The sequence below is a fragment of the Camelus ferus genome, chromosome X, assembly GCF_009834535.1.
Source record: "Camelus ferus isolate YT-003-E chromosome X, BCGSAC_Cfer_1.0, whole genome shotgun sequence".
NCBI classification, from domain to species: Eukaryota; Metazoa; Chordata; class Mammalia; order Artiodactyla; family Camelidae; genus Camelus; species Camelus ferus.
In genome coordinates, this window is record NC_045732.1 from 85,174,742 (window position 1) to 85,199,578 (window position 24,837).

Consider the following 24,837-nt stretch of genomic DNA (forward strand, 5'->3'; position numbering starts at 1 on the left):
CACGACTCCCCGTAGTCGAGATACAGCGTCAGGCTGCGCTGGGTCTTGCTTTCCCGGGGCAGACGGGCCAGGAGGGAGGAAACTGAACCTCGCCGATTCAAGCCAGTGGCTGCCGGGTGGAAGCTGTCGCGCGGCCATGACAAGCTGGGTCCCCAGCATTGACCCGAGTTGACGTCGGGATACCCCTACGAAGTGACCGCCACGTGAGAAAGCCTGAGCCGCGCACAATGCGCCGGCGCCTCGTTAGGGCCGGGCGGGCGCTCAGGGAGCCAGGCCTGCACTGTCCGTGGCCTCATCATTCATTTCCCTGGACGTGCTGGTAAAAATGCATCAAAACAGGCTGCGGAGCGCGGTATAAAAGCACAGCGGGATGAGCTGCTTTCCAAAAAGGATCTCAGTGATTGGACCGGGCTCGGTGTGATTGACAAGAGCTTAGTTTGGTAAAGGGAAGACACGCAAGCTTTCACAGCGGGATCCCTTTTCTAAAATATATCACACTAGCCTTTGAAAAGCGCCGCACACTATAAGGAAATAGCGTTTCACGGCTTGCTTTATGGTGCGATGACATTTCTTTAAAACACAGTGAAGATCAAAAAAGGGAGAGAGAGAAATAAAATGTGTTGCAAACACAATGTTTTAATTAGTTTATTCTGCGCGTTGCTTTTATCTGACGTATACATTGCGGGTTCCCCTTTAATTAAACAGCCCCTCTCAAGCGGTGGCGGGCAAGGAAGGGAGGCGAGGCGCTGCGCCCCTTCGTTCCCTTTAGGAAAAACGGAGGGGCTGGCCGGCCCCAGAGCTAGGCTCGCAGGCCCTTGTGCCCTCTGGGCCTGGATCAGCAGGCTGAGGCTTTGGGGCTTCGGGAAGCGGCGGGACCTGAGCGCCGCACGGAGGCAGAGGAGAGGGAGGGGAAGAAGAGGAGAGGAAGGGGAGGAGGTTTCCCTCTCCAGGGAACAGAATGGAACGAAGGCCGTCGGAGTAGGTCGGGCTCTGCGCCAACCTCCGACCCCTCCCTTCTACCCCCCCACCAGCAGCCATCGTCCCTCCTCCCCAGGAGCTCTCCAGTCTTCAGGTTTGGGCGGGTGTCGGGGAGCGATAGGCCAGGATAAGCTCAGGGGTCTCTACCCACTCGGACTTCCGGCTACTTCACCTTCTTTGGGTCCCAAAGTAGCGGATCCTCCGTCCCGACCAACAGGAAGAGGAGACTTCGCAAGCATCCGCTCACTGAAAGCGCGGGTGCCGCAGGCGCTGTTACAAGCGGCGACTCGAGAAAGGCAGGGAGAAGCTGTTGGTAGGATGTGTTGTGAGCCTAAGCAAGGCGAATTCTTACACACACATAAACACACAGAGACACACACACACACAATAAGCTTACTTCTTGGGAAGCTCTGCAGACTTGAGATCACCAATAACCACCGTCTCCCTCCCACACACGCAGTGGCCTGGCTTCAGTCTCAGCCCAGCCCTTGAGCCTAACACAGAGCAGGCGCAGGCAGCACGCTCTCAACTGTATTTGCCACTCAGGGCGGTAGCTAGTGATGGTGGGCATGTTGTAGCCTTAAACTCAGAGGGCATTGTTTGTTCATTCTGCTGGTGAGACCAGAAAACTCAAAATATAAACCTGTGGTGAGAGGGAAGGAGGGATTAAGAGGTGCGATATGGCCTTCTAGACAAACTCAAAACATAACCTCGCAAATTGATGTTAAGACCTCCTCTCCTGTCCAAATGTGTTCCTTCTACTGAAACTGGGAATGGAAGTCAAGGTTTTCAGCCTGGGAGCAGGGATGAGAGTGAGGAGAGCTACCACAGGGCTGGGATGCCTCTTTTCCACCTTTCGCTCAGAGGAAGATTTCCTTCTAACATCTTTCAACTCAAGGAAATGAGACAGAAAGCAGGATGAGCTGCTGGATACCTCTGTAGCCTGTTTAAATATGCAAGTAGGTCTGCAGTGTTGCTTCTCTTTGGGAAAGGGGAAGACTCATTACTTCTCCCACCAAATTTTTTTTCAAGCATTGGAGTTTAAATATTGGGCTTTGTGTAAATATCTGAAATTTATAATCTTCAATATCAAGGACTCCTTTTAAAATCATGTACACTTTCTATGTAATAGCACACATAAGCAGCATATGTTATGGTCGGATGGAAATTTTAAAACAACTTCAAAGACCATTTGATAATAATCAAAATAATTCACTTAATATGTAGTTTCTATGAATCAGAAAATTTGATATTACAGAGCATCTGCACAATATGCTCCCTCCATTATACTGCCTTCTAAAGGCTCTTCTTTAATTAAATTATTTGTGATGGATTGACAATATAAAAATAATCAACTAAAATTAACTGACATGTGTGATGATGAAATAGTGCCAAGGTCACTTTCAAAGCAGTCTGCCTCCCAACTTTTCTGAGCATTATACTCAAAATAATGATTCGAACCTACCAGAGCTGTAGGATAACAACATAGCTCAAGAAAGGAGGCTCATGTATAGAACTGAGCTGTAAAGCATTCCCTGTAGCTAGTCTTCCTTGCTCTCTCTCTCTCCTTCTCTGTATTTCAGGGAGTTATGGAGTTAGAAAATTAATAATAATAAAAATAAATAAACCCCAATTGGCACCAAGTGATCTTTAAAATTTTTTAAAGGGGCCAAAATGTAAACAGTAATAAAAATAAATGGAGTCCTTGAACTTGAAGACTTTATATTGCAGAAGAGGACAAAAGAATATAATGGAAGAAGCCACTCCCCAAATGAGAAAATTAATAAGCTCAAACTGATTTCTTTTTTTCTCACAAAAAGATAAACCCTTCTTTAAAAGTTCCATTTGGGTATTTATCCCAGCAAGCTCCAGTAACATATCTGGGTTAGAAGAGACATAACTAAGAGAGGCATGTTTTAAAAAATGATAAAGAATCTCTAATAGTTGCCCCAAACTTTCAAGTAATCAATATAGTATCCTAGATACACTTATTCTAAAACCTCAAAGCCCAGCATTTGTTTTTAGGGTATTAAAATGCTTTGCTGGTCCATGTGCAAGACTGAGTCATGACATCATTTACTTTTATCTCCCCTGCAACACCTAGGACAGTGTTTTGCATCTAGCAGGCAAGCTATAAACATTTTTTGAATAGAGTGAAGCCAGCTGATGTATTGCTCATGTGAATTTTTTTTAAAAAGTTTTCTAAGAAAAAGAAGGTAAGTTTCAAATTGCTCTACAACTTGAACTGCAAGCACTTGCCTCCATCTCTCTCTGCCTTCCACAGCTGCAGGGAGAGATCCCTGGAGCCTGAACCAAACTGCACAGTCCCTAGACAGCTCTGTTCCTTACAATTATCTAGAACCTGAGAGGCGTAAGGCTCTCCTCACCATTTGTGGGGAGTCCACCTAAAGCAGGGTTGGGGGTTGAAGCAAAGAAAGTATTCCTGAAGAACAATTCCAAGTGAGAGGAAATGCCTCCCCATTCTCATCCACTTCTTTCTTCTGGAAGGAGGTCAAGACTGGACTGGGTAAGATGGAGGGAAGTGGCATCAAAACAGCCCCTTTGTTCAAATGGTTCCATCCCTCACTGTCTTCCCGTGGGAATTTTGTTCTGTAACATCAGAAGTGTAATTCTTTAACTGAAATATAATCAATGGGACCAGGCTCGAGAGCAAACCATTTCTTGACCAGAAACTCTTGGTTTCTCCCACCTCAGACCAGGGCACAGCGAGGGTGCATTTCTGGAAAGCAGAGTGAAGGTGAGGTTCTTCTTTGTGGCAACAGGTAGGGATAGCAGTCTGGAGCGGGGACTCCAAGTTTACTCTCAGAGCATACCAAGCATGTGTATCTTAGACCTGGGTAGTGACGCCAGGGCCAAGAATGCGCCTGGGAGTAAAGAGGCTCCAAATATTGACCTACTCTAGCTCAGTGGTCCCCTCATTAGAATCACCTGGGGAGCTTTAAAACAGAGTACTATGGCACCCCTCCCTAGACCAAGAGAGTCAGAAGTTCTGGGGTGGGTCTGGGCATCTGAATATTTCAAAGATCCCCAGGAGATTCCAAAGTGGGCCAGGGTTTCTAACCCTGGGAACCTGGCTCCGTTCTACTGCTTCTGGGGCAGAAGGTAGGCAACTCCTCCCTCTTCCAAATTTGAGGAGCTATGATGTCTGAAAAGAAAACTGGATGTTGCAGTTTAACTCTTTGAGAACCACAAAAATAACAGATCAGGCTGGAGCTTTTAAGTGTGTGCATAAAGGGAATGGGTCCCCCTCCACTCCTAGGGGATGTATGAGACACTGGAGAGGTCAGGCAAGTTTGTATCAATGTTCACAGTGGTAAAGTGCTATATAAACCACCAAGAAGGCTAGTTTGCATCAGTAGGCAGTAGAGGCGCCCTTGGGCTTAGAGGCCCAAACCACTTCAGGAAGAAGGAAAAGGTGTGAAATAAGAATTACTGAATTTTTTGTTAAGTGGGAAGTTAGTATTTAGGTGATGAGGGTAGAGGGGTCTTCTGGAGTGTTCTTGAGGCCACTGAGCTGAGGACAGATTTGGCCTGTGGAGCTAGTACTGATGGAGTGAGGAAAAGAATGTTCTAGGCCGTGTTTTTTTCCCTTTCATTTTATAGGTAGAGAAATGTGGGATGGGGTGGAGAAGCAGGAGAGGAGGAAACGGATGTCTGCTGATAAAACATAATTCTAAAAGGCCTTGGTCCTGAGGAAAACTTGACCTTTAGCCCTGAAAGGCTACAGATAGGCTTCTGCATGATCGGTGTTGTCTAAAGGGTGTGTGGAGGTTGGAGGAAGGACAGGGCTGCGCAGAGGAACCACAGGCTCTGGGAAGCACTCCTGTTGACCCCCTCAAGAGCCCATCGGACATTCTTGCTCAAATCGACAGTGAAGAGGGAAAGAAGGCAAAGCACAACGGTCTTTGCGGGCCGGGTTCGTGTAGAACTTGGACCCTGGGGAGGGGGCCCCGGGTGCACATGAGCGGAGCAAGTTAGGAAAGGACAAGCAGGGCAGACCTCAGCCTCCAGTCCCACAGGGGCGGCAAGAGGTCAATGCATGGGACCACGAGGCCTGCAGTGCACAGGTCCTTCTGTAGCATCTGCAGTGAATCAGGCCTTGTACTCAGTAGCACACGGGGTTTCCCTTAAGGGGTTAAGGACCTGCTCTGAGCAGAGAGGCTTGAGCCCTAGGGGGCGCGGTCTGGGACAGACAGCTTGGGAAGGTGCGCCCGCTTTATGAGAGCTCAGGGTTTCTCTTGGCAGGGCCATGAGGGGGTTCGCTTAAAATATCCTGTCCTCCACACAGTCTCACCAAGATGGCTCCTGGCCCTCCTGAAGAGAAACGGCACTCTCACTGAACTGGAATGAGAGTGCTACTCCGGCCTTTCGTAGGCTTGCTTTTCTTTTTTGGGCTTGCTGGGGTCACAGCGTCCCCAAGCTCATTTGCCACAAATGGTGCCTGTGGAAAACCCTAGGTGCAGGAAGTCCCTCCTTCCCCACTCCCCTAAACACATGTTACCTGATCAGGCCACGTCTCAGTGTGGAAACAATTTAGTTCATCTAGGCCCATCTAGGCCAGACACTTGAATTGGATGTTACCAGATAAGATACAGGTCATCCAGTTAAATTCAAACCTGATAAAGATGGGGTAATCTTTTAGTATAAGTATCTCCCATGCCATACTTGGGATATACTTCTATTTTTTAAAAAAAAATTGTTATTTATTTGAAATTCAAATTTAACTGAGCGGTCCAGATTTATACACTAAATCTGGTGGCCCTACCAGAGTGGAGTGACTACTTGTGCCTGGAGGAACTGTCTCTATTTGCCAGCCTGGGCCAGGTTCAAAAGGTGAAGTGTAATCTACCAAAACTGAGTCTGAGGGGACAAAGGTTAAGGGAAGAAGAGGAATTGCAACCTTGTAGACAAATGACAAGTTCCTGTTGGGGTCAGGGTTTGGGAGGGAAGGAGGCGGGAGACATACCTAAGAGGACCAGCTAAGGCACGAGCTGGCCAACTGGGTTGTTGGGAACACCCTAGAATCTTTATATTAACCTACCTTTGTAGTTTGAAGGAGATACATTCAGGGGCGGGGCCTGAAATCCTTACCCAAGTGTACTGACTAATGGCATTTGTCTGTGGGAGAAAGGGAGGGAGTGTTTCTCGGAGAGAAAGAGGAGGTGGATGGAGTCCAAGCCCTCCCTGAGTGGGCAGGGGTTTAAATTGGGGAAGAGTAGGGCTCTCTTCCTCGGAACCCCTCAGGCCTGGGGAACTGGGGTCGCTTCCCTCGGGCCTCCTGAAGGCAGGCTGCTCATCGGCCTTAGCCTGGACTCACATGCCTCCCTGGGTCTGGTGGCTGCAGTTGCCCCTCAGGGCTCAGTCATGCAGAAAGGGTCAATAAACTATGTATCTTTAGCCAAAGAAGAAAGACAATAAAACCACCCTCAGGGTCAAAGAGGTCGCCCAGTCACGGATTGAGATATTCACAACTCTTTTTCCTCTCCCCTCTCTTCTTGTCCCCTCTTTCTCCCTCGGCCTCGTCCTCCCTTGACTCTTTACTTTTCGCCTTTCTCCAAAGCCAAAGTTATCCTGGAAATAATTGAGGTGTGAGGCTGAAAAAAAATCGTGTCATGCAAAATGAAGCTTGAAAAGTAGGAAAGTGATGGTGGATCAAACCGACCAGTTAAGATAGCTAGCTTCCCCTGAGGCTGCCGTCCAACCTCCAGTCCAGGGGTCAGCAAGTGTTTTCTGTAAAGGGTCATATAGAAAGTATTTTAGGCTTTGCAAGTCACATTCAGGCTCTGTAGCATAATTTCTCCACCCCCTTCCTTCTCCTCCTCCTCCTTTTTCTACTTCTAACCCTTCAAAGATTGAAAAAAAAAATTCTTGGCTCCTGGGGCCATACAAACACAACAGGCTTTGGGCCAGATTTTGCTTCCAAGTCGCCAAATCACATTTAAGTTAGAAGTTAGTCTAATTCATCCCTACTCTGCCTTGTTTAGGGGTGGGGGAGGAAAAGGGGAGAAGGGAGACCCCCCATGCTTTGTTTTAATATCAAAGCCCTTTCCTCCCATCCCCTCGCTAGGAAAGGACTAGATGAGTGACTCCAAATCAAATACAAAAACCACAGGCAATCTGATTTTACAAAATGCCGTCCCTGAACTATATAAAGTTTCTTGGTAGCTGAATGAGCTGGGGACAGCATTCTTTCAGGTGGCAGGAATGCCTGCTCTCAGTTTGGGCAAAAGGGAAGAGAATTCACGTAATGCAGCATCTGCCCCCCTGGAGAAGGGGAGGGGGGAATGTTGGAACAGGCCTGGACCAGGTAAATGGAGCTGGGACGGTGGGGGCCCCAGACCCAGGCACCAGGGATGAGACTCACTGCCAGAAACCACGATGCGGACCAGAGGTACCCTTCCTGTCACCTTGGGTGCAGGATCCTGTCTCCAAGCAGAGAAATAAGTAAATACCTCAGGATAGTCAAAGGCTTCTTTCCACTTGTTTTGGAGCTGAGATCATTTACATTAGAACTAGAGGAGCATTTAGCAGCTAGAAGGAACTTGAGGTCCTGGATAAATGAGAGCTCCAAAGTGTCACGCAAGCTTTGCACCCCAAATCCAGTCTCCTTCCTCCATCTCTTCAGGTCTTTAGGGAAGGACTTGTAAACATAAATCAAGGGCATCACTGTGTATCTCTGCCCCTGCCTGGGTCTTCCTCTCCCCTTGCCTGAGCACTTCCCACCTACAAGGGGTTCTGATCCCAAGTGGAGGGAAAGCCTTCCCATGTGGTTTGTCCTCTGGCACCCAGAGCCACTGCCAGTGTACCTTAGAGCCTGGAGGCCAGCGTCTATGCACTCCCAGGGCAAGAAAGGTATTCATTGGTGTCAGGACCTGGTGGGTCAGGACCACAGCTCACCATGAGCCTTGCACCAGACTTGGCTGGTGGCAGAGGGTTTCACTCCATTTCCTGTATTTCCAGGGCTCGCTTCAGGATCTCAAACTGGAATCTGATAGCTCTCGTTCAACTCCTTGCCTTCCTCCAAGTTCAACCCTATTTACTTCAGCTTGTGTCTCTGAAGTTCAAACAACTATCTATCTATCTGTTTATCTATCTGCACAGCCTTGATTGACAAGTACGATGAATGAAAATGTCTCATTCTTGTCTGGTTTGCATTTCATTACATTGTGTAGTGATATGCTTTGGACCGCAGAGGACAAAGGCAAAACAGATTTTTTTAAAGGGTTGGTTAACAATATCCATTTGGTCATTCTATATTGAATTTTAAAGGTTTTTAGGGCTTATAAAATTTTTGTCATATGATGAGAGTGTAGTGAGTACTCTGATGTAGCCAATAAAATCTGAAGCCCAAGTGAGCGGTCAGCAAGAGTGTCCGTAGGTCCCGGAGCTTAGAAGATCGATACTTTAGCTCGGCCTCCAAAGCCAGTTAAGAGCTTTATCTTAGCATAAAAATAAAGAGTTAAAAACGCATTCCTTTTTCAGCTTTCTTCCCCCTTTATTTTTTATTGTGATTTGCTGTTTTTCTTTTAAAAAGATCTGGGACTCTGAAGAGAGGGTGGGGATTTGTATAAAGAAAGTGTCGTTTACCAGGGGGGAAAATGTGAATAATGGTGAGTTTCAAGGACACGTTTCAACGAGAAACACTTTGTGCTTCACTAGGAAGAGGCAAGGGCACGAAATTCAGTGTCTTGGAATAATTCCCTTCCTGGATTCAAAGATTCATTTATTGAAATAAATCAGGAAGCATTGGCAGAACGGAAATCCGCTTGCTGGGTTTAAAGGGTCTTTAAAATGTTGCGAGTGTTAGATTGCAAGTCTTTTCTAAATACAAAACAGAAGAAAAGACCACAGTGTTTTCCTTGGACTTAAAGAAAATTGCTAGTTCTCCAACTTAGGCTAATTTCATGTCCACCACAGAAAATGTGTTTAGGAAGAAATTCTGCCTGATAGCACAACTGTTGTACATGTTTTGTTTTTTAGGCAGCGGGAGAGAAAAGTGCTGCAGAGTGGGGCTCTGGGTTGGATGGAGAAACTAGTTCGTCCCTACTGCCCCTCTGGACGTTCTGTTTCCCTCTTCCTTCTCCTAGATGGATCCTAAAATTCTGGCTCAAAAGCTTTGCTCCTTTGGCAGTGATCAGTTTCTCTAATTTTATTTATTGCTTCAGATTTGAGCATGAAAATAAATCTTTTTCCTATTTACTGTTTGAACTCAGTGTGAGGGAAAGGATCCCATTATATTTCCTATCCATACGGACATGTGGATATTTAGACCAGACCACATACAACTGGGGGACGCATAAAAGAGATTTATTGGTTAATTGACGTCGTCTAATACACATGTAAACCCTAGTAAGCCAAAGCTGCCAAGGGAGCCTTGGTTCTGGCGTAAAATAAGAACCACGACCCCTCGGTTCCAGTCGCCCTGCCCTGCCCAGTCCAGTGACTCCTTTCTCCACCTGAGAAGTGGAGAAACGAGAGCTCTCTTCTGCCTTGCCCCAGCCTGTGTGCAGAAAAAAACTTTTTTTTTTTTTTTGCTTTCCTCTTCCGGCCACCACTCTGCTCTCAGACTCAGCTCCCTAAAGCCCCCTGTCCCCCGAAGTTGTTCCCAGGGTCTCCTCCAAAACGTGAGTTGAGGGTGGGGGCTGCAGGTAACCAGGAGAACTTCGCTTATTACTATTGCCCAACGGGAATAATTTGCTTGGGGGGGGGTTCTCTCCTGCGCTGTCTTGCTATAACTGGAGATAGGTCGCTTTCTATCGTGTTTCCAGGGGCAGGGTTCCCCCTCCCCGAAAAGGAAACCTCCACCCAAAACAACAGAAATAGAATTGGAAATTGCGTGCCTTCTGCCCTGCTGCTCACAAAGTCCCCAGCGTCGTCCTCTTTAGGGGCATCTGGGGTCCCTGCGCCCCACTGGGCAACGACACCCCCTCAGAGTCGCACGCTTGGGCTGGGCCGGGCTGCCCCAGGAAGGGCTCCACCGCCCGGAGTTTTGGCCTGGCTAAACCGCCTCAGGTCGGCCCCTTAACAAGCATCACCCCTCCCCACTTCTCGGTTGATGATCTAATTGAATTATGCCTTTTTGTTCCAGGGACTACAGAGCACGTGCTGGAGGCAATTAATTATCGGAATGTGGCCATATCAAAACGGACACTGGGCACCGGGTAGGTCAGCGGCGGCAACATCCCCTGCCCCGCGCTCGGGACCCCTCCCCACAAAGGGACAGCCGAGGCTCCCTCCGCCGCCCTCCTGCCTCGGCTCCTAGCCCGGCTGCTGGCCCGGACTTCCAAACGCGCAAGGCCCCATCTTCTCCGGGTACCTGGCGGGGCTCCCCGGAAACCCTCGCATCCGCGCTGGCCGGGCTAGGGCTCGACAGCCACCTCTTCCCCACCCCCGAGCCCTGAGCCCCGCTCTCCTCTGGACCGGCGCCGGGAAGAAATCCAAACTTTTTAAACCAACTACGCACCCAGGGTCCGTGGGGGTTGGTGGGAGGTGAAGAGAGGTAGAAGGAAGGAAGAATATAATGGGGGAAGGGAGAAGAAAGGGGAAAAAGAAAGAAAAGCAGTCCTCCCTTTTGGTAAACCTGACTCCAGGGAATTCATTTGCATGATTTAGCCGTATTTGTTCTTCTCTGAACGCTCCCCCCACCTCTACCCTCCCCGCAAAGAAACCCTCTGCTGAGCGACACTGAAACCAGTCTTGGAGAGCCTATTTTCAGTAGATGTAATAATTTAAGTCAGCAGTGAACTCACCTTCCAACCTGGGGAGAGAGCTCTGATGTAGAGGGAGAATTGGGGCGAGTTTGAAAGGAGGGGGTGACTATGGTAAGTGTGCTACCGGCAGGGTTTCCCCTCAGCAAACTGGCAGAGAAAGGTGAAGTCCTGACCAGGCCAGGCGGATTGGGGGGCAGGAAGTGAAAGGCTGTAGTTATAAAGCGCTGCTTGAGGCAGTCTCTCCAAGCGTCTCTGAACTTGATCAGATGTTCTGTTTCCTACAGAGAGATGGCGGCCAGGCTCTGAGGCTGCCTCAAGGCTCAGACTTTGGGGCTCGGCTCTCATCGGTATGTGACAATCACAGCCATCTCTCTCTGCCTTTTCTTTCCACTTTTACTCTCCTGCATTCTTCACAAATGTCCTGCCGGACAAAAAATGAGTGGATTTATAGCCCTGTCTGAACCTGGTCATTACGCCCAGAAAGACCTTGCACCAGACAGGAGAGGGAGCGGTGATCCCACACACAACCCCGGAAAGTCAATCCTTAAGGGGAAAGAAGTCCCCGAGGTCACTACGTGCGCCTCCAGGTAGGAGTAGAATAGGGCAAAACCTTGGCAGTTCAGAGGGAAGAAAATTCCACCGCAGGATCCCCAATCCCGCTCCCCACTTTTGCATTTGAAAATGTTGAGAATTAGAAGCTGATTAGCTCCGGGGTTTTGAAAACCGATCCTGTGTGTCTAGTGAGTTTGCTATGTAGTGTGTTGTGTGCTTGTGTTGTATACACAGGCTAAGTGTACTCGGTGCATGTTTAGTATTTGTGCTTCTGCGTGTGTTTGCTGTGTTTTGTGCGTGTATTTACACTATTGTCTGTTTAATTTGTTGTGTGCGTATGTTTACTGTTTTGTGTGCAGTTTGTTGTGTTACTGGGTTGTGTGAACTTACGATTGTGTTTAGTTGTGTGCGTGTTTAGTGTGGTGTGCGCGAGTTTACTGTGTTACCTGTGTTTGCTGTGTTGTGTCTGGTGTGTCATGTGGGGGATGGGGGTGGCAGGGTAGCCACTACTTACAAACTAAAGAGTCAGTGCTTGGCTCAGACGGAAGTAAGGGAGATGGCTCTAATTGTAATCGTTTCTCCTCGTTTGGGCCTCGGCCGGCCAGCAGCAACTCGGGTAACAGACGGCAACTTGGCCAGCCTGGGTCCGGGCTCTCCTGGCCATCAGGGCCCACAGTGGCGCGTGGGGAGGACGCTGCTAATGGGCCGTGAGAATGAAACTGCTGCTCTCGCCCCAGGATCAGAGCCTTGCGGCCGCCGAGGAGAGGCATTCTCGGGGTGGTGAGGCGGTGGGGGCCCAAGCGGGGCTGGATGTCCAGCGCCGCGCCGACGGTGGGAACGATTCTTGCGGGGCAGAGTTCATTTGGCCAAAGCGGGTAAAGCGCGCGCGTCGCGAGGGGTGCTTGCACGCTTCGGGCCGGAGGGAAGCCGGGGAGACGCCCGGCTCCGCCCCGCCGGTCGCCGGCTCGAGCCTGGGTCCAGTTCCCGAGCGCAGCGCCAGCCCCGCGGAGCCCACTCGCGGACGCCCGGCCGCCACCGCCTCACCTGCCAGGGGCCCGGCCACGGCCCAATCAGCGGCGGTCGCTCGGCCGCGGCTGCCATGTTCCCCGCTCCGCGCTGCCAATCAGTGCGGCAACGGCCAATGGGCTGCGGGGCCGGGGGTCAGGTGACCGCGGGCCAGCTGGCTCCTCATTGGCGCGCGCCGCGCGGCCTCCCGCTTGGTTTATGTGAGAGGAGTGAGTGATTGACTTTATCAGTCCAAGGACATTACTCTGGAGGCGAAGAGGCTGGGACTGGCGCGGCGAGCGGCGAGCGGCGAGGACCGAGCCTGCCTCCTGCCCGCCGGCCGCGAGCCGGCTCTGCTCCTCAGCGCAGTCTAGCCGGGAGGCCCGTGCCGAGGGAGCCTCCTGGCCCCGCGGTTCTGCGCTCTCGGGGAGAGGAGGGGTGCCCGGGACAGGATTGGCAAACTCCGCCCTCCACTTATTATTTTGCTTATTTTTCTTTGTGCGCGCCTGTTAGTTTGTTAAACCAGATCTAGTCCCAGAGTCTTTTCTCCTCCCTTCTCCCCCCTCCTTCTCCCCCCTCCTCCCCCTTCCAGGTCCTTCTACTTCCCCTCCTCCTTCCTATCCCTCTGCAGGAGACTCTCGCAGCGACGGAAAGTTGCAGCCCCTGGTACCGCCTTGGGGGTCTCCCGACAGTGTCCAACCGCCGCCACCCCTCTCCGACTACGACACTTCGGAGATCTCCTTCGCCCGCACTCTCGCTCATTTCAGCCGGATCGCTGGTGCCCAGAACACCCCACCCATGACGATGCTCCTGGACGGAGGCCCGCAGTTCCCTGGGCTGGGAGTGGGTAGCTTCGGCGCGCCGCGCCACCACGAGATGCCCAACCGCGAGCCGGCAGGCATGGGGCTGAATCCCTTCGGGGACTCGCCCCACGCCGCCGCCGCCGCCGCCGCCGCCGCCTTCAAGCTGAGCCCCGCCGCGGCGCACGATCTATCTTCGGGCCAGAGCTCGGCGTTCACGCCACAGGGTTCGGGTTACGCCAACGCCCTGGGCCATCATCACCACCACCACCACCACCATCACCACGCCGGCCAGGTGCCCAGCTACGGCGGTGCCGCCTCTGCCGCCTTCAACTCCACGCGCGACTTTCTGTTCCGCCAGCGTGGCTCCGGGCTCGGCGAGGCGGCCTCGGGTGGCGGGCAGCACGGGCTCTTCGCCAGCTCGGCGAGCAGCCTGCACGCTCCAGCTGGTATTCCTGAGCCCCCCGGCTACCTGCTTTTCCCCGGGCTGCACGAGCAAGGTGCCGGACACCCGTCGCCCACAGGGCACGTGGACAACAACCAGGTCCACTTGGGGCTGCGCGGAGAGCTGTTCGGCCGCGCCGACCCGTACCGCCCAGTGGCCAGTCCGCGCACGGACCCCTACACGGCCGGCGCGCAGTTCCCCAACTACAGCCCCATGAACATGAACATGGGCGTGAACGTGGCGGCCCACCACGGGCCTGGCGCCTTCTTCCGTTATATGCGTCAGCCCATCAAACAGGAGCTGTCGTGCAAGTGGATCGACGAGGCTCAGCTGAGCCGGCCCAAGAAAAGCTGCGACCGGACCTTCAGCACCATGCACGAGTTGGTGACACATGTCACCATGGAGCATGTGGGGGGCCCGGAGCAGAACAACCACGTCTGCTACTGGGAGGAGTGCCCCCGCGAGGGCAAGTCCTTCAAGGCGAAGTACAAACTGGTCAATCACATTCGGGTGCACACGGGCGAGAAGCCCTTCCCGTGCCCCTTCCCGGGCTGCGGGAAGATCTTTGCCCGCTCCGAGAACCTCAAGATCCACAAGAGGACCCACACAGGTAAGGGGGAAGGCGGGCGGGCGCGGGATTCGCCGCGGCGCCGCGGCACCGCGCCACGAAGTCGACTTTTTCAGCGCGAGGCAGAGTGTTGGCGGCCAAAGAGAGGGGCGGCGCCCCTCCAGGGCTGTTCGAAAAAAGTAGCGCTGTCAGTGTCCCTCCACCTCTCGCACTCCCCGCCCCGCGGCGCTTTTGCCCAGTTCTAACTTCCCGGGCAGACGGCTCTGCGGTCTCAGAAACTAATTGGAATCTTCTCGCGCCCAGGAACCAACTGGCGCCGCCTCTTTTTGTCTCTTTCTGGGTTACTGTGAAGGGACTCCGAACGTGTGGAGAGGAATTGCTTACAAGCCACTTCGCTCTCGGTACACATTCTGGGGAGGCAACCATAGAAATGCTAATGAAAACTAACTTTTGGTTACTTCCGCTCTTTTTTACCCTTGATTGGCACATCTCCTAATTAAATGACTGATACTTTTGTCAAACTATTTTTATTTGGAGTTCCAGGTTCAATTCAGTCCTCCGGGAGGAAAGCTAAAGTAGGAAAGGCACCACAGTTTCGTGGCTTGTTCAGAACATCTTGTAAAACTGTCTGGAGCCCCTGGATTTATATAGTTTTCTCTTTTCGAACGCTAAGTACGCAGACCCAAGCGTTTTAACACGGGGCTTAGCAAAAACCGCTGCATTTGAAAGAGGCAAATTAAAAGGTACAAAGGAGGAACTAAAAGGGATTGTCCCGTTCCCAGTCCATTGTCCCGCCCGGCCTTGGTTACTTGGAAGCCCTGGGCCGGGTAGGTTGGTACCACAACTTACGGGAAACTTTGGAGGAGCCATGGGCTTACGCATTCTGCGCGAGAACAAAGGGACTGGCAAGTTCTGGGCCGGCCCTGCCCTACCCCCGCCCCCGACCACCACTCCCCACTCCAGCAGGCTCAACCAGCCCTCTCCATTTTTCCTCCAGGGGAAAGAGATGCCGCAGCCGCCCCCAGTCGGCGCTCCCTCTCCGGGAAGACCGCCGGGCGCTCTGCCTCCCGCTGCTTGGCCCAAGGAAGCTCCCGGGTCCTGACCATATTTCCCCTCCTTTGCGTTTCTGCCTTTTGCAGGTGAGAAACCATTCAAATGTGAATTTGAAGGCTGTGACAGACGTTTTGCCAACAGCAGCGACCGCAAGAAGCACATGCATGTGCACACCTCGGACAAGCCCTATATCTGCAAAGTGTGCGACAAGTCCTACACGCACCCGAGCTCCCTGCGCAAGCACATGAAGGTAATTACCTCTTTATTAGCGGTCGGCGGTTTATAAACACTCGGTCCGACAGCGGGCTTAGGAACGGAAGCGCCCGCGCTGCCAACCCCGTATCCTCCACGTTAAATCCGATTTGCTCCAGCGGTGACACCTTGAACCCATTTCGGGGACCCAGAGGGGGGCGGGGGAGAGCTCAGTGGGGAGGAGGAGGGAGCAGAGGGAACAGTCGGTTGTTTACTGGGAAGCTCTAACCGAGCTCGCCAGGGCTTGGAGGTTGCAGTGGCCGCCTCTTGCCGGCTCAGCCCGCGGTGAGAGCCGAGAGCGCCCGCGCCGTACCCGGGAGTGGGTGGTTCATTGGCTCTTCGGCTTCCGATAAAACAATAGGGCCGAGGAGCGCGGTGCGATTCCCACGCATTTGTCTGAGCCCTCGCAGCGTCTAGGGCGCCCGTGCCACCTTTCTCTGTACCTGCTTTCCCAAGCCAAAGCGGGCTTGGCGAAACCTGGGCCCGGCGTGAGTATTTTATAGGACCCCAAAGACTAAGTGCTTACCCCGCTCCATCCGCGGAGAAAGCCTTTTTGAAGGGGCATTAATAAACCAGAGCGCTTTATTCCTTTTCCGTAATGCCAGTCTTAGGACTCAAACTGTTTTGGCGAACATCTTCGGGTTTTCTAGACCTCGGTAATGTGGAAATTAAAAACACAAAACCAGAATCAGCAGCATTTCTCTTTTAAGTGGGTCACTGGGCGGTCTTGCTCTTAAAGTGCTTGAATTCTGCTCTTGTTTTTGCTTGCACAATGCCAGTTGGAATTATATTCATTATAATATATACATGTTAATTTTAGGTTCATGAATCTCAAGGGTCAGATTCCTCCCCTGCTGCCAGTTCAGGCTATGAATCTTCCACTCCACCCGCTATAGCTTCTGCAAACAGTAAAGATACCACTAAAACCCCTTCTGCAGTTCAAACTAGCACCAGCCACAACCCTGGACTTCCTCCCAATTTTAACGAATGGTACGTCTGAGGACAAACACAAACACAAACCCTGTAAACCATAGAATGGACCAAATGCATTTTAAAAAGAAAACTGAGACCAATCAGATGGAAATGGAGTTTTAAGGCAAGAGGCCATATGTAGGGCTACATCCTGTTAATTGCAATTGTCCAGGAAGGTTTTTTTGGGGGCAAGATCCAAAAGTAGACATGCCCTTTTCTCAGGATTAGAAAATATGTTTTGGCGTTTGAAGGATTAAAAAAAAATCTTTTCACTGCTTTTTCCTCCCCTTTCTCTTGCTCTCTGCTCACCCCATCCCTAAACGCCTTCAGCTCATTTTAACTCGTCCTGTTTCTTGAGAGGAAGTTATAGAAGGCTTGGTGGTGGTGGTGATGTTAAAACTGATGGAAAATCTTCGCCTTAGTGGTGATTGTTTAAACTCTCACAGTCTTCAACCGTGCCAAAGTCCTGTTATGTCTTGAACTTTTCCTCAAAGCATTACACTTGTGAATGTATTTTTGTCTAATGGGGTTGAAACTGTTGTTCAGTATTTTTTCAGGCTGAGGATGTGATGTTACTCTACACAAGATTGTGATGTTTAGTATACAGTTGCCTTTTGTAATAACTTTTTTTTTTGTAAATACATATCCATTGATGCCATATTTATCGTTTGTAATTTAATTATTGCTACAAGTGCCGGGAACTGAACAATATTTATGGATAAATGTTTTCTAACAAAATTCTGTACAGCTTTTGATTATAACCTCTTTAGCATTAAATTTTATTGTTTTGAAAGAACACAATTTACAATTTTTGAACCACTGACTCCTTTCTCTTATTTTGTAACAGCCTCCTACATAGAGGAGACGTGAGCAAATGAATCTTGTTTGTTGGTATTTATAACTCACTCATCCCTTTTTTAATTGTTAAATTATTTTTCTATTGCAGTATAGATTCCTTACAGTGTCAGTTTCCATCTGGGAAGACTCTCCTTTCTTTATCTCTAGCTCAGATAGTTGTTTAACTGCGAGTTTAAATGTGTTTGTCCTGGATTTTCAGCATGCAAATCAGATATTACTGACCAATTCAGTTAGTGGCCATGACATCTCAATCTTGTACTTCAAAGACTGAGAAGCTGGATTTAATCATCCCTGCCCTACATATATAAACATAAGGTAACCTAATGAGTTTTATGTCCCTTAGTTTTTTTTTTTATTACCTTACATAAAAATGAACATTGCGGCAGGATGCATGTCTGTCTATTCTATCGAAAGATCACCCATATACCTATATATGTTTGTATCTATGACTTATCTAATCTGCCTATCAAATCTATCTAGCTATCTATATATTTTCAAAAGTAAGCATATGTCTGAAAGAGTGGTGATGAGTAAGGCCAGTTGAGCCATGCTTACTTATGATTAAAGTGCTTCTTAAAAGAACCATAGTCCATTTACAATTTTGGAAGGCAAAGGCTGATTTGTTTTGCTGTATATAGTTCAATTCGTAATTATCACAATTATTCATAACATTTTTATAGCGGTGTAATAACTGCAGCGGTTCTGAAATGATATTATGGAAAGAAAAACATTTGCAAAATATGTATTTTTAAAGTTCATGGTTTGTAGGCAAAGATGTTAAGAGCATTGTTTCCATTAAAATCAATAACAATGAAAAATGGTTGTTTGCTTTGTGATAAAATATTAACAATCCATTTAATCTTCAGCGAAGCAACTCATTTGGACAAACAGTTCTTTTACAGTTGTTATATGAAAAAGAAACTGATTACTATTTTGGGGGGTTGGAGTGGGTAGAGTATTGAGACTTTCTTTTTTTTTACTAATTTAGGGTGCTGTTTAATATTGAGAGCCCAATCTCTGCATGAATAACCAACTTGCAAATCAGCAAATAGAATGGTGGAGATAAGGAATTGTAAAGAATTTAGAAATGTAATGAAATAGGCTTAAGTATTCCTTCTTTAGAAGGGGTAATGCTCTAGGTTTTTTGGTGGCAGTCAGTTTGGTATTATACATAATCATTTTGAATTCTAGAATTTTGTTTATTGTTCTTTTTGAAGAAATAAAGTCTTGGCACATCTATTTATGTTATAACATTTTTGTATTTGGTGCCTGATTTTTTCCATGTTCAAATAAATCAACCTTAAATTGAAATGCTCAGAGAACTTCTGATGATTAAAAGAAACTTTGATTTCTTGGGTACAGTTGAAGCAGTCTAAGTTACCTACTGATCTTTGTCAACAGACAATTAATTGACAGTTTCTAACTGCAAATTGCTTTGGATGCGATTTTTTTTTTTATTGTTTGTGGAGAATGGGGGTTATTGCACTTTCCTCTACCAATAGACAAGGCAAGGGGCCTGAATGCCATGAACCAATTGGGATGACTTCACAAGTGATGAGCAGGTAACCTGGCCAGTCTACCATTCCTACCCCAGACATTCCAGTCTTGACCTTGACGTTGAGGGTGCTGGACCAGATTCGTATTTCAGGATTTTTCCTTCACTTCAAACCAGAGACCATTTAAAATGTTCAGCAAGTTTTCAGAAAGTGTGTATTCATATGATTGGCTCTAAATGTGTTCCAACCAAAGTCTAAATAATGTTTTTCTTCTGAAATATGCATTGAACTTCCAGTTTACTGTTTTCTCCATGAATTCCCTTTCCACTCCCAACTTAACCTTAAATGGGAGTAGAGGGATGGGTTGATTGCAAGATTATTTCAGAAAACTTGCTTCTCTCATCACCTCCCAATTAAATAGATTAAACATTTTTGGAGACATAGAGTTTGATCTTTCCTTAGTAGGCTTGAAATTATTCTACCATAAAATTTTACAGTAGAGTATTGTGTCCTAAGAGTGGAAGATGCCCATAACAAAGATAACCAACATTAAGATAATGTAAAAGCTTTGCCCCTCTACATGATTTCCTCTAATCTGGGTGTAGTATCATATTTCTCAGTCTATGCCCTCTGCCCTTGTCGTTTGTTGCAAAGAAAAGTTTTAGTAGAAAACTTTTCTCACATTTTTTTACCCATAGTCTGACTCTGGGAACGCACACTTACATTCCTGAATTTTCAGTAAATACCTTAAAGAATAAGGCTCTCCCTCTCCCAACAAAAAACTTTGCAACCCTAAAGATAGATCAGCTGGAAACCATGAATGTCAGCTGGATTCTTAGTGATCTACCTGTTATTCTTGCACCTGGTAAGACTTTTGTTAAAAGTCCATTCTCTTTTCCAAAATGGGTAGTTTAGCTTTAATATTTCCACTGTTGGGTGGGAAAAGGGGAGATGTCTGTTTTAACGCAGACATAAGTCTGGACTTCATCCAGTTTGGAAGGTTAAAGATCAGCGTCCGGGCTAAAGCAGGGCAGTCGGTCTTAGCTACTGCAAAGGTTGGAGAGCTAGCAGGGACCGCCTCCGCTCACAAAGCCTCCCAGGAAAGTTGTGTTCAGGACTTCCTCGCCCCTCCCCCCTTCTCGCCGCCGGCTGTCTCCTTGTCTCTTCGCCCCGGGCTCCCTCTCCTCCCCCTATATCCATCTCCACCCCTCCAAACGAACGAAGTCTAGCCCTTAAGTTTCTGAAAGAATCTCCACCGTCTTGTCCATCCCCTGAAGCGCGGGATCTCCGCCTGGCAGCTAGGCTGGTTTTCTCTCGGGCTGTCTGACCCTCGAGACCACTAGCTGGGCTTTGCCCCGGGACGAGGCCAGGCGTTTCCGGAAGTCAGGGCTCGGGCTCGGGGTTCTCAGGCCCCTCATCGGGGTGTCCAGGGTACCTGTCCACACACCAAGTTCTTGAAAGGCACGATCGAAGCTGGGGCCGGGGGGTAGGGGACCTCATTTCCTAGGGTCAATTCTCTCGCGGTCTCAGCCCGCTGACCCTTTGACCTCCACCTACAGGGCCCTTGGCGGCCGTAAGCCGGCGGTCGCCCGGGCTCCGAGGACGCTTCGCGCCCCATCGCCTCTCGGCCTCATTAGGCCCGCGGGGCTGTAAAGCAGGAATCAGCCGCTGCCTAATCCGGACCTGGGGTCAATACGAGCCCAAACAATGGTGAGCTCCGAAGGCCACAGCGCAGCGCTGGCCGCAAACTTTGTGTTCCATTCATTTTCTTAAGGCGGTGGCGGCGGTGGGGGTAGGGGAAGGAGGGAGGTACTCGAACGCCCGAAGGCCGATCCCGGCGCCCGGAGCTCTTTAAGCGAGCATCCTCGCGCTCAGCACTCCCTATCTCTTCGCCGCGCCAGGGTTTGGAGGGGGTGGCGAGGCCCAGGGCCTGGTTGGCGGTCCGCGCGAGGGCCCAGGGGCCGGTCCAGAGGGGGCCGCCTCTGAGCCAAGAACAGACTTTGAAGTGGGTTTTTAGCGCGCACGTGTGAGAGCCGCGCCGGGCCGAGCGGGGACCCGCTGGGAGGAAAGAGTAAGCTCCGGCCCGGGCCCCAACCCCTCCCCCGCTCCCCGTCGCTCCGGCCTTTTCAAGCCGCGGTCGGGGCCCTGCCGGCCTCCCCCTGCCGCCCCCACGCCCGCGCCGCGCGCAGGCGCACAGCCCGCAGCCGTCGAGTCGGATTTTGCGGCGAGGGGGCGGCGGGGGAGAGTTGAAAGAGGTTTTGCGGCGCGGCGGCCTCGGTCGAGCGGGAGCGGGGCGGAGGGGAGGACTGTGGGGAAGGGGGGCTGATTTTGGGGCGGCTCTCGGGTCGGGAACATGGCGGCCGGATGCGAACCCCCGCAGAGCGCAGCAAAGCGCTGACTGCGGGCTGCCGAACTGTTGTGTGGTTTCAACTCCCTTGTTATTCCTCAGCTCCGAGCGCCTCGCGGGGGAATGTAGGTCGTGGGGGCCGAGCGCAAAATCGTTAAAAAAAAAAAAAAAAAAGACGGAAGCGAAGAAGTTCTTCCAGGGCATCCCGGGCGTGGGAAGTTGGCGAGCCTTCTGAGGGGTGGGGGTCCCGGGCGTGGGCTTGGACCTGAAACCCACCAGAGGCCGCCCCGCCCCCTAGTCCCGACTTAAATCGTTTCCCCTGCGCCCTTTGGGGTGGGGATACCATTTTGAGCTTCGTGCCCGGGTCGGGATGCCACAGCACCTTCGAGTCTCGAAAAATGCCAAGGAGTGGACAGTTGTCTTCCAGGACAATGGCTGGGCCCACGAGCGGAACACATAGGCACCGTTTCTAAATAAAATGCACTGGCTTAGCAACACGGATATGCCATTGCGAGTCGGACCCTACACGTTATTAGGCCCCGTTTTCTGTATATCTCATTTAAATGTGGGCCTATGAAAAATGGCAGTCTGTGCGCTTTTGTGTGTGCTCTAACAGCTGGTGGTCTTATGGGAAAAGAAAAAAAAAAAGGCCACAATCCCGAAAACTTTCAGCTTTTGCTTAACTGCCTTAATGCTGGTGTGTGAAAGAACCCCCTGGTAGCTCTGGGATCACGAGTTCGTGTTTTCTCTGCAGAAAAATGCTGCAGATTCGCCTTTAGATTTCTTTCGTGAGGAAAAAACAATGTGGGTTTATTTTTGTTTTGTTTTAATGTGTAGTTATTGACCCTCCTCTAGGAGAATAAGCGGCAAGAATTCTTTCAGGTTTCTTCTTCGTGGAAGCCAACGGCTGAACGAAAAGAGCCTTCTGGGGAAGCCCACTGTCGAACATTCAGGCTCCCGAAGGTGTGGGGGCAGTTCCCGTGGGCCACCTTGGGAAGGGCCCCAGGTGGGTGGGCAGGTCATTAGCAAAGCCAGCCCAGATTTGGGGGGAAATCTGCAAAACAGTGCCTTTATCTGCAGAGAACAATTGATGGGGTTGTCTTTCCTCCTTTTCAGTGCACAAAGAAGACGGCTTTGGAGCAAGAATTTGGAATATGCATTTAAGTTGTCGTGCTTTGCATTGAAAACCCCTGGGCAATTAAAATAAATGCCTTGTAGTATTTTCTGTCCTTTTCTTATGTGTGGTTCCTGCAAGTCAAAGGGGCTGGAGTCTCTTCTGCAGTTTGGAAACTTGTTTTGAAATTACCACCAAACAGATTTTTACCCCCCTTGGGTGAAGTTTCCTTCCAGGGCTCAGCCACTTCACTCCACCCCCTCACTGGAATAGAGTATTGACATCTTTGAGAGATCAAAGGAAGTAGATGGTGCTTGCTGTATACTTTATTTTTTCATGCTGTTGTTTGAACCCTGAGGTTTGAACTTTTCCCTGGTTAAATCTCTTGGTAGCAAAAGTGTGGAAAATGAAAAGTTCATTAACTTGAAAAATCTTTAGCCAATGGGTAGGCAGTTTATCTCTTTGAGAACTGCAGAGCCCACGTTGTCTCTAAGTAGACTTTAAAATCAAGCTAAAGATGCACTGGTGAACTATGTCCCCCGGATACCTGCGGTGTTCTTTGGGTCATTTGATATGGCAAAACTGTGGTTGATTTTCATTGGAGTTATGTGAATGGAATGTCTGTAAAACTGGACGAATGAAAAATTGGTAGAACTCATATTTGTTTGAATGACAACTCTAAAGAGCACTTCTTTTCCCACTGAGGTTTGGTTTCTACCATAACTATTGAAATTTACAGCTTGAAAAACACTAAGTTTGCAAGAAGCATTTAAAAGGGGGGTGTTCAGAGGACTTGGACTAATAGGAACTAACAGAGGAGCAAAACTTCTTTGAATAAGATTTCTGTTTCAAAAAATCTGTTAAAGCTAAAGAAAATATGTTTCTTTAAAAATCGTTAACAGCAAACAATTTTGTATATTTTTAATGTGATAACAGTTCAAACTGTTTACTAATCTGAGGAGTAGAGAAATGTGAGCTCTATAGTAACTATAATATTAGCCTTCACCAGATGGCAAGTTTATAGTGTTTGTTCTCTACTAGGATGTGTGTGTTGTCTAATGTGTTTTATTAAAAGACAACCCATGTAAAAGGCCATTTGAACATAAGGTGTTAAAAATAAAAGATTTCATCGTGTTTTATTATAAACTAGCATTTAAAATAACATATTCAGTAACATTTTATGAAATTTTTATAAGAGTCGATGTAGCCTGTTTTGACCCATCTGCAGTTCATTTTTTGTTTTTTTGCCAGTGTTGTCCTGCTTGGTATCCGGGACAGTCTCTAATTCCTGACGAAGAACTTGATACTGACGTTGGTATGCAGCAGCCAGCCCTCCATAACACTACCTATCCAAAATGCAGGGTTAATGCCGAACCTACTGTGCAAGAAATGATTTACTGATGAGGTTTCAAAGAAAACCACATCAATTTGGATGTCTGTTACCTTGAAGTGATCATTTTAAGAGTAGTAGCTTCTTCCCTAGGTATAAAAAGACTATTTTCTTCTTTTGGTGTATTTCATTCTGTGTTGAGCAATCATTTGTGAAATGAAAAAGCAACAAAGCACCCCCCATGTCCCCCTCCCTACCAATTTAGGATCGTAAATGGGAAGATGGAGGTGAAGACTGGCCTAATTCATAACCCAGAGTGTATTATCTCATGCATTGTGTTGACCTTGTTGAAAATCTTTTTCAAATATGTGCGTTCCACATGTAGAACTCAAGTGTTTAAAACTAGAACTATAAATACTTGTTTTGTTAATTTCATGTTTGTGTTCAAAAAGCGATTCCCAGGATCTCTGCAATTGTTGCTTGACTTAAATAAAACCATTTAAATTATTTTTTTGTGATTATTGTTTTATTACAGTGGCAACTATAGCCCTTAAATAACCTTGATTAACCTGTTGAATTGGGACAGTTTATATTCTGTTCACATGTTTCATGATATAGCTTGGCTTTCACTGAGCAATAAACTTGGGGGAAAAAAAAACAACCGACTGAACAAGCCCCAACCAACTGTTTTGAGCTCACATTGTGTTCCAGGAGGGACTCAGGGCCAGGTGCTGGGGAGGTCAGGGGAAGAATTCAGAGGCAAGGATTGATTGGGTTGGTTAGAAGGAAGGAATGGAGGTAGGAGAATTTGGAGAAAAAAGCATTTGAACACCACTTTTGGGTGAGAAGGAGAGGGAAAGACAAAGCTGAAAATAACCTTAAAGGAGAAAGGAGGGTCTCTGGAGAGGGGACGCTGCAGCATAGCACATTACATGTATATTATTCAGGAACCTCAAAGTGGTTCTTGGGGCAGACAACTTGTCAGCCATTGATTAGAACACTTATAGAATCATGGAATATAGGTGTTATTAAAGCCCAAGTTGTTGTTAATTAATTAGTGTTAGAGAAGATGAAGACACTTCAGAGAAATTCTTCGAACTCCAGATACTTGATTTCTCATTTTAAATTTAACATCTGTAATCTAATGTAATCTGTGAGTGGCCATCATTCTATTTATTTGACATGATTATGCCATGATGAGGTATTGTAAAATTGCAGCGTGATAGAGTATATTGCTATTGGTTCTTTAGATCAGTTTTATTAAAATTTCTGCTAAGTAGACTGATGCTACTATAATTTTTTAAGTAGGAGGAAAGACAGCTCATCTCTGTCTGAT

General features: G+C 48.7%; 1 protein-coding gene across 2 annotated transcripts; it reads left to right on the forward strand.

Annotated features, from left to right (window-relative positions):
• The first annotated feature begins 12,540 nt into the window (after positions 1 to 12,540).
• On the forward strand, positions 12,541 to 23,986 carry ZIC3 (Zic family member 3). 2 transcript variants are annotated; one of them, XM_032475440.1, is made up of 3 exons: positions 12,541 to 14,121; positions 15,219 to 15,382; positions 23,423 to 23,986. In XM_032475440.1, the coding sequence occupies exons 1-3, from the start codon at positions 13,065 to 13,067 to the stop codon at positions 23,570 to 23,572; spliced, it is 1,371 nt and encodes a 456-aa protein (XP_032331331.1). In that variant the 5' UTR covers positions 12,541 to 13,064; the 3' UTR covers positions 23,573 to 23,986. The 2 variants fall into 2 exon arrangements, with proteins under 2 accessions (XP_032331331.1, XP_032331330.1); XM_032475439.1 differs by lacking the exon at positions 23,423 to 23,986 and adding an exon at positions 16,205 to 18,032.
• The last annotated feature ends 851 nt before the right edge of the window (positions 23,987 to 24,837 follow it).